Source organism: Etheostoma cragini, chromosome 4, assembly GCF_013103735.1.
Source record: "Etheostoma cragini isolate CJK2018 chromosome 4, CSU_Ecrag_1.0, whole genome shotgun sequence".
NCBI classification, from domain to species: Eukaryota; Metazoa; Chordata; class Actinopteri; order Perciformes; family Percidae; genus Etheostoma; species Etheostoma cragini.
Window position 1 is genome coordinate 25717323 of NC_048410.1, and position 9711 is coordinate 25727033.

Here is a 9711-nt window from a genome sequence, read left to right on the forward strand (position 1 = left end):
TCCAGACAACACAGCCCTCAGGTTCATAGGGACACACAAACCTCTCCACCACGATAAGGTGATGGTTCCCCGGAGAGACCTTAATAGTCTTGATAGTTAATAGCCTAAACCAAAAATGTACTTTTTTACTTTTTAAAACATGCTTAAGGGAAAGATTCTCATGACATCAAGTGGGCAAACTGCATCTTTCTTCAAGTACACCCGGGAAATGAAGTTCACTGTTGTAGCTGATGGTGACCAATAACCACAGAAAGCAGTCAATATCATTTCAATTTTATTTATTATGTAAATACATATATATATATATATATATATATATATATGGTATACATACACACACCATGTCTCTAAATGTTGAGTCATGGAGCTGATGCACAGGGACCCAGAGTGAGTTAGAGTTGACCTTGAAGTCCAGTTCAGACTAAAGATTTGCAAAAAACGAGTAGAAACTTGCAATTTCTTGCAAGTCTATGCTCTGCAGCGTTGTGAAAGCTGTCGGTTCACACCAATGAGACAAGACGTGTACCATCTCCATATCAATGCTTCTTTGTACTTCCGTTCTAACTTCCGACTTTTGTAGCTGGATATATCATTTGTTAAATCTAAAAAATATTGTGGATAACGTTAGTTAGCAGTTGCATTTCTAGAGATGAATCAAGGTTTAATCTCTCCGATTCACAGCTTTGTTCTAACACTGCTTGCTCTCTTCAGTGTCTCTCTAGCTCGTTCGACCACATATCGTGCTCGCGCTCGTTGAGCCTGTGGTCTTAAAATGGTCTTGTCTTGCGAATCTTTGGTCTGAACACGTCACTTGGCTGTTTGGGAGCAGGACAGTTTGTCCAAACACACAGTTGACACAATCCAATCACTTGACCCAAAGTCTCTGTGTCGGCTCATCTGGGCTTTGATTTGGAAAAGTACTCAGTAACATCTGTAGTTAATGATCTTGACTTCTCAAAGTTTGAAACTCAGGATTTATTCAATGCTAACATTTGCATTGACTTTTCTCTGCAGGTTTACATAAAGCAAATAAGCAGCCAGCCCCATACCTAGTACATGGGGCCAAGATCATCAATGGAGCCTTCAGAGCTTGGACTAAAAAGCAGGTATGGACACGTCAGGACACGTGTGTCAGTTGTCCATCCAAACTGTAATTTAAAGTAATAACAGTTGTGTTTGTTTTTCTCATGATAGGCACTCTTGGAACATGAAGACGAGCTTCCAGAGAACATGAAACCATCACAGCTCATTAAGGATCTTGCCAAAGAGATCAGACTGTCAGAGGTATTCTCATTTCATGTGGGCAATAACAAGGTTTCCGGTACTTTTACTCGTTGGCAGTAAGAAAGGACTGTTTCGATGTTGACATCAACACAGTGATGTTCCAATGGGCCATCTGAGAGTCTCACTCTTTACTGTTTAGACTGCAGCCATGTCTACTGGATATTTATGACTTTCATTTCATGTATTTACCTCCAACAAGCAGCAGTAACAAAGACAAGACAAAACAAAAACAAAATACACATACAGTATATAAAAGGATTAGTTAGAAAGAGCTGGCGGAAGCAATCAGCTTATTTGGTCCTGCCCATATTTCACAAAATTATCCAATAATAGATATGCAAATACAGCATGCAGTCTTTCAGATCTTCCAATAACTTAAAACAATATACAACAAGACCTTTACATAACAATTCCTTTCTCATGTTTTGAAAAAAATTACATACAGAATATTCCTGCAGAGGATGATCCCTTTTCATTTGAATGAGCCCTTGGCTTTATCCTCCTCTGACCCAGAGGACAGACTTTAGTGTTTTAGGAAGAGAGCCGGATTACAGGTGCGCCACTTCCTTTGCTGTCAGACAAGTATTAAAGCAAACTGTGAAAGGTTCAGTAAGAAAGCTAAACAGAAAAAGCAAAGTGCTACGAGGGAAATATAACTTTATTTTCACTCTTTTATGGACTAAGGTGAGAGATAGTTGCATCCAACTTGATGCTAATGTTAAAAGCTTGTCTTGTTGAAAAAAGAAAGAAAATAATGTCATTTTTTGAATTTATTCATTTCAAGGCAGTATGAGTTTAGGAACACGAGGAAGTTCAGAAAAATTGGACACTGTATGGACACACATGAGAGATTTATATTTATTATAACATAATCTGTGACATGATAGTCCTGGACTAGCATCAATGTTAGTTTCTCCGACAGGTGAACTAACTCAAATTTTGTGAGTGATGTGAGTGATACCTCCAGTCATCAGATCACAAGTTATTGCCGTTTTGTTACTTAATAAACCAATAATGTATTTATTTAGTTATTTAAAATGAAACCAATTTATTGATTAATGAACTAACCATTTCATCCCTAGTTCAGTGAGGCTTGAATTGCCGATTACAAAATTATAGCTTACTTCACACATTGTTTTCATTTCTAGAATGCAACAAAAGCCATTAAGAGTGAGCCCAGCGTGAAGGTACCGATGGAGGAGCCCCTGTCCACCCACTCAGAGCCTGAAGAGCCCGTCTCCCCCGCCCATGTCCCCTCGCCCAGCAGAGAGAAACCCAGAAAGAAAGCTTCCAAACCCCCCAAGCCTCCCAAGCCTCCTAAGCCTCCCAAACCCCCAAAGATGCCCAAACCTCCGAAGGTGCCGAAGGTCAAGGAAGGAGGAAAGAAGAAAGCGAAGAAAGCAAAAGAGTCTTCTCCGCCTCCTAAACCCTCCAGCTTTGCAGCCCTTGAGTCCCACGCAAAAGACATCTTGAGTAAAATGGACCAGCCAAAAAAGATGAAGGTGAGTTTAAATGCAAATGGGAGCAGATTTCGCATCTCTTCCAGTGGAAAGGTTGTCAAATGTAACCACATATGCAGAATAGTAAAAGCAACCCATTGTTCCTCTTAATAGTAGTTGTGTCTTCCTTCAGGCTGTTAAGAATGTCCTGAGTATATCAGAGAAAGAAATATCGAAGCAGAACAACGTGGAGAAGTTTGAAATCAGAGAGCAGAATAAAAACAAGACTGAAGCAAAATGGAAGTATAAGGTAAGAGCATCTCAGTTTGTTACATAATATCACAGTCCAATTAAAGAAGGCTCAAATGATTGGGGAAGTCACAAGCTGAGCAGCTGAACAGAAAAAAAATGTCGTACCGTCCAGAAGGGATTTGCACACTTTGCTTCAAAGCAATCAGCAAAAATAATAATGTGGCCAAGTCGCACTTTGGAGGCCTGCAGCTCATCAGAGAAGCATCCAGCCTCCCTCCCAGAGTTTACCTAATGGAATTACACCACGTCCATATCCACTGCCTCCCTTCTAAGTATTTACATATGTCCTCATCTTTAAAAAATAAAAGAAGCTTGTTGTAGCGTTATTGCTGAAAAACAAGGCAAGGGTTTTTTGAGGAAAAGTGTAATTTTAAGACATCGGAGGGCTTTGGTTTCATGGAAAACTTAAACTGCTGTGGAATGCCTGCAGATGGCCATCCAACTGCTCCTTCCCATCGGGCCAAACATTTGCAGATGGAGTGGAGACGCTGTTAGATGCTACCAAGGTCACTGGGGATCACTGTGGCCTCATTCAGTGCATAGCTCCTCTGTGTCATGTGCAGGGCAGTTAGGCCTCCGCTGTACCTTACTGTCCATTGTAAGAATGCAGGAGACAGTTTCAGGTTACGCTGTATTGTCACATGCCTTTCATTTAGGAGTCAAAGTGGTTGTGGAGTGAATATTTGAAAATGTGTACTCTTGGATTTCAGTCAATTACAGGGTCTGCTCAGTGGTGATTTCTTTTTACGGCCACAGTGTTGCATTCCTCTTAGCAAATGTGGGTTACTTTAAATATGTCATAAGTGGAGGTCATTAATTGATTAGACAAGTACTGATCATATGTTTTTATACTCTGCATCTAATACCAGGCATTCAACTCCAAACACCACAGTTAATTGCAGCTACAGTATTTATCCTTATTTCTAGCAAGGTTTTTGGTATTGTTTAATTTTGATTCAATAGAATAAGTGGAAGGGAGCCATAGTGTTGAAAAGATGACACACAGATCATTTGAATTTATTATTGAGTACATTTGGGGAGTCCAAATACTTAAATAGGAAGAAAAAGGTGCTGATTATTAAATGTTATGTAACACAAGCAGATTGTATTGGTACATGGTTGGCCAAAAGACAGAAACAAACAAATAATAATAAAGGGAGACTGACTTATTATTCATTGTTATGGAGGGGATGGTGACATGAGTTATATAGGAAAGTCGATACAAGGTTTGGATGTATTTAAGTACAGTTGCATGAATTAATTTAATTGACAGGACAGCTGAAGACATGCAGCAAAGCGCCGCTTTGGTGCCTATATTGGTGCCTGCTCTACCATTTGAGCTACCTGGATGCACAAACACATTTGACATATCATCACCTTATAAAACATGTTGGCAAACACAGAGTAACATTAGCACGTATTGGGAGCCGTGTTTCTTTAGCTGCTAAATGCTCCGCTGGTTTCACTAGCTTGTCTCAGAGCAGCTCATATTTCATTCACTCAAAACTGCTGTTGCTGCTGGAAACCAGACCAGAGCTGAGAAACCAACTGTGGTTCAGTCCTCTTTAATATTACTCTTAGTCATTTGAGCTATTTTTAATATAAGAAATATTGATAAATGCTGCTTTAATTTGTAATAATAATTCTTTTTTATTTAAATGTCTGTTAATTCAAATCAATTCAATTTTATTTATAAAGCGCAAAATTACAACAACAATTATCTCATTGCGCTTTTCATAAAAGAGCAGGTCTAGACCGTACTCTGTGATGTTATTTACAGAAACTCAACAATTCCCACCAAGAGCAAGCACTAGGCAACAGCGGCAAGGAAAAACTTCCTTTTAAAAGGCAGAAACCTCGAGCAGAACCCTGGCTCAGGGTGCTCTGCCTCGAGAAAGAGACAGACAGAGACAGAGAAATAGTGAGAGAGAGAGATCAAAAGACAGACAGAGACAGAGTGAGAGAGAAAGAGACAGAGAGAGAGAGAGAGATGGAGAATTGTAACAGAGTCACTACCTATCACTCAAGGAGGTACCACAATGTTGATGGAGAATTTGGCACACAGATAAAAGAGAAATTGATTGAAAGCGATGAAAGAGATTTATTTATATATATATATGCATTATTTCCAACTGAGTGTCTGGCGTGAAACTGGCCCCTTTTTGACAAGAAAAGTTGACTAGGCCGCTTTTGTAGTAAAAGAAGCTGGCGGCGTTTTGGTTCCAAATAACAGCCAATAGCATCTTTTGTTGCAACAGCTACTGCTACATAAATGTAGCACTGCAGACTGTTCTTATGTAGCGCTTTTCAAGTCTCAATGACTACTCAAAGCGTTTTTACATAGTACAGGAACCATTCACCACTCACACGCATTCATACACTGTGGCCGAGGCTGCCGTGTGGTGCCACCTGCTCATTAGATCACTCACACACTCCGATGGGGCAGCATCGGGGGCAGCTTGGGGTTCATTGTCTTCCCCAAGGGATTGAACCACCAAACTTCTGATTGGCAGGTGACTACTGTACCACTGAGCCACAGACACCCCCTACAGTATCTTAGAGTGTTATGTGGAGCGCTGCTAATGCTAACCTTAAATAAAACAAAGTTTTGGAATGAGCTAGAGAAAGAACAGAGAGAGAGAGAGAGCAGTGCTAATGATAGATAAAACAAAGTGTTGGAATGAGCTAGAGAATGAACACAGAGAGAAAGAGGTGCTAATGTTAGATAAAACAAAAAACTGGAGCGAGATAAAGAAAGAACAGAGAGAGAGAGAGGTGCTAATGTTAGATAAAACAAAGTGATGGAGCAAGCTAGAGAAAGAACAGAGAGAGAGAGAGGTGCTAAGTTTAGCTAAAACAAAGAAGTGGAGTGAGCTACAGAAAGAACAGAGAGAGAGAGGTGCTAATGTTAGCTAAAACAAAGTGGTTGAGTGAGCTAGAGCGAGAACAGAGAGAGAGAGAGCAATGCTAATGTTAGATAAAACAAAGTAGTGGAACGAGCTAGAGAAAGAACAGAGAGAGAGGTGCAAACAGTCATATAATGTAACACGCTGTGCTCCGACTCCATTTGTTCTTGTTGTTATGGAAACGACAAGTCTGGCTACTTCGCATGTCATTGGTCGGCTGTCAAAAAAAGGGCTTGAAGTAGGGCGTTTATTTCAGAAAAGTTTTTAACTTAAAAAAATGTTTAACTTCACAAAGACACTCCGAGTTGCAGAAAAAAGGTCAGCTGTGGCGTTTAAAAAAGCACTTGCACGGTTTACTACGTAAGACTATAATGTAAAACAGACACTGGCAACTTAATAAAAGACATAAACAGTGTTTCTCTATTGCTTGCATACAAATGGAACTATCCACACAATTGTGAACATTTGAAGCTCATGTATCTACAACAAGACTCCAGTCTATAGCAACCGAATGAGATGCATGCTGTTGCTAAGCGCTCAGCACGATTCCATTGTTTTCACTCAAATAGAAATTGTAAATGAAACAGGACTGAAATCCAAAGGAGTAAGTTTGTCACTAAAGATGCTGTTGTGTGCTAAGTTAACAAGGTGATTTCATTCTTTTTGAATACTACAGAATAGTAAACCCGATTCCCTGCTGAAAATGGAGGAAGAGTGCAAATTTGACAGAACGCCGCTGTTGGGAAATAAGGACAGATTCAGCTTTACTATGTCTCACAAGAAAATGCTCGGGTATGTATGGAATGGCTAGAATTACCATACAAACATTTCATGAAAGGTCTTTAGAGAGGAGAGAATGTTAACCTCTGTCATGTGGTGTATTACGGTGATTATGGAGCTATGTGGCCATCAGCACCATACCCATTAGACTGAGCCTTGTATCACTCCCTTATTGTCCTGTGGTTTCCTCTTCAGCTCCAAGACGCTAAAACCTCAGACCAACTCAAGTGTTTTTGGATCATTACAAAACCTAAAAGAGGACAAAACCAAACCAGTGAGAGACGAGTATGAGTATGTCTCAGATGAGGGGGAGCTGAAGATTGACGAATTCCCCATCAGGCGGAAAAAGAACACCGTCAAGAGAGATCTGTCCTGTGAGTATTTAGTGTAGTGTTTCAGTTTATTGAAACTATCATCAAACCTCAATACTTTTTACTAATACTTTTGTTGATGTATAAATGTGTCCAGAGAAATGATTTGAAAAACATCATTCTACTGGTCAGATTATTAGATTGGCTCATTCTTTGATCCAATATTTTCTGGTCTATAGACAATGTTTCACTTTAGCAATATTACATGAGAGGGTGTGATTTAACGTCATTATTGGAAAAACAGTAATGCAGCTTTGAGATTCATAAGCATTACTGAAGTTATAACAACTGTAACCAACAAAATACAAGTTATAATCAAACTGTATTCCTACTGTGGGGCAATTATAAATTAAAGCAACAGTGGGGATTGCTAGTCCATCCCTGTTTAGTCAGCGGCTAACGTTAGCTTTGTAGAAATCGTGGAACTTCCCAAACTAAATAACTGAATAACTGCTTTGCTAGGTCTATCCTGTTATAACTATGATATCTGCTGAATAAATAGTTTTTCCATGGATAATTTTAAATACTAAACGTCCACAAACTTCAAACAACAGAGACAATACTATACTATAAATAAAATTGAATTGAATTAATTTGCGGAGATAGATGAAATTGGCAAACTTGTTTATTTCTGATGACATTTTCAGCCGTAACTCTAACGTTTAAAGATATATAGCTAAACACGGAGGCAACAGGAAGTCAGAATGAATGATGTTACAGGTCACTTGATTTACATATATTTATATGGTGTGGTCTACTCATTATTTACACCAAAATGACGTATAAATAGTTTGTTCTCATTGTGGACAGAAGAATTGGTAAAATTGGAAATAAGGAAATTTCAGCGCTGGCCACTCCATGAAGGGAATAACATCTAACTGCAGTGTCCAACGGTCATGGAAATGCACATTTTTAGTACAGTAATTAAGTACTGTTTATGAATACCGGTGATCAGATATTGAATTAGCACTGATACCCAGCCCTACAATCAATAATGAAACAATATTTTGATATTTTGGTTTGTTGCTCAATAAATGTATTTTTCTTCCCAGTTTTGTCAGACATCAAAGAACCCATTCAGCCAGCCAAGAAACCAAAGTTTCAACCCTTGGTGACCAAGGTATGTATCATGACATCACCTCAGACTAATGGCCTTGACTATAATCAAATATTGTGATGCTAAGGAGCTAACATTTGAGCATTTGAAATGTGATCATGTACTGTATATACATGAAGAGACTGATGAAACACTGGAATAGATCCTCTCATGAGCAGCAGACATTTTTGGTTGGCCATGGTAACGGTCTAACTTCCGTATAAGCCTTCCAGAAAGTCGCGGAGGTGAGGTTTTGTTACACATTACAAGGCAGAGAGACAATCGCTAAATGAGTCACATTTAACAACTTGCACACTGCTATGCGGTGTGACCAGTGTGGCACGTTAGAGTTAGCACGCTAACATTTGCTGCGACACAGTTTACGGCCTTCTATATCAATGACCATTCATATATGGGATTTCTCCGGTTGCGGCCGGATGTCCGTCCCCTTCCTCTTTATTTGTTTTGGCGTTCTAACTTGTCTAAAAATCCAGACAGCTAGCTAGGCTTTCTGTCCAATCTGACTTTTCTAAATCTACTTTTGAACGTACACATGTTCCACCAAAACAAGTTCCTTCCTGAGACTATTTAGCAGAGGCATCGTTATAGCCCCAATGACACATGTTGCCACCATGACAACTAACAACATTTGCCGGTTTTTTTTGTACTAATCAAATGAACACTGCAAACAGTTAAATGGCCTTTCTATCCATTTTATTTCTATGATAGAGCGCAATGAAGACCACTCTCCACTGCTTCCTTTTCAATTCTGTCTGATAGCAAACAACTGATAAAAAAGCCTGAAAGCTGCTGTGTCATGGCATGCACTGCCATCAATGTAAAGAACCTAGAACTCTGTTTTTATTAGCTGCTGAACCAAAAAACAGTCTTTAAGGAGAAGAATTGGGAAACTGGGATCCTGACACTGACTATCAGTAAGTCAGGGTTTTACTTAGCGTCCCCCCTCTGGTTGATTGAGACCTGTTTAGGTAGTTAAAATCGGAATTAGTTTTTTTTACAGTGCACACAGACCAGCGGCCCCCAGGCCCTCCCCCTCGTGAAGTTGCCTGCCGTGTGTCCATGACACAGTGTCAACACTTTACTTCAGGCTCAGAGGCTGTCCTGCTTCTGGTAGTTTTGCTGTGGGAGTGACTGTACTGATACACCGTAAAAGTGTAGTAATGAGGTATGATAGAGAGCCAAAGTCCCGCCCTTCTACTTCTGGCCAATGGTTTCTTTCTTTCAAAAAAATATGAACACTATACACTATACGTCACCAGAGAAATAGAACAATATACTTCACCAGAGAAATAGAGCAATATACGTCACCAGAGAAATATAATAATATACGTTACAAGAGATATAGAAAAAAATACTTCACCAGAGAAATAGAGCAATATACGTCACCAGAGAAATAGAGCAATATATGTCACCAGAGAAACAGAACAATATACGTCACCAGTGAAACAGAACAATATACAATATACTTCTCCTGAGAAATAGAACAATATACTGTACGTCAC

The 9711-nt window shown here is 39.4% G+C and overlaps 1 protein-coding gene across 2 annotated transcripts in view; it reads left to right on the plus strand.

The window, feature by feature from the left end:
* Positions 1–9711, plus strand: part of phf2 (PHD finger protein 2) — a 40016-nt gene that overhangs the window by 24524 nt on the left and 5781 nt on the right. For both annotated transcript variants that reach the window (XM_034869154.1, XM_034869153.1), the window contains exons 10-16: positions 1015–1106; positions 1195–1284; positions 2433–2786; positions 2917–3033; positions 6618–6733; positions 6917–7095; positions 8145–8212. In XM_034869154.1, the coding sequence (XP_034725045.1) occupies positions 1015–1106; positions 1195–1284; positions 2433–2786; positions 2917–3033; positions 6618–6733; positions 6917–7095; positions 8145–8212 (1016 nt within the window). The remainder of the gene's footprint in view (positions 1–1014; positions 1107–1194; positions 1285–2432; positions 2787–2916; positions 3034–6617; positions 6734–6916; positions 7096–8144; positions 8213–9711) is intronic.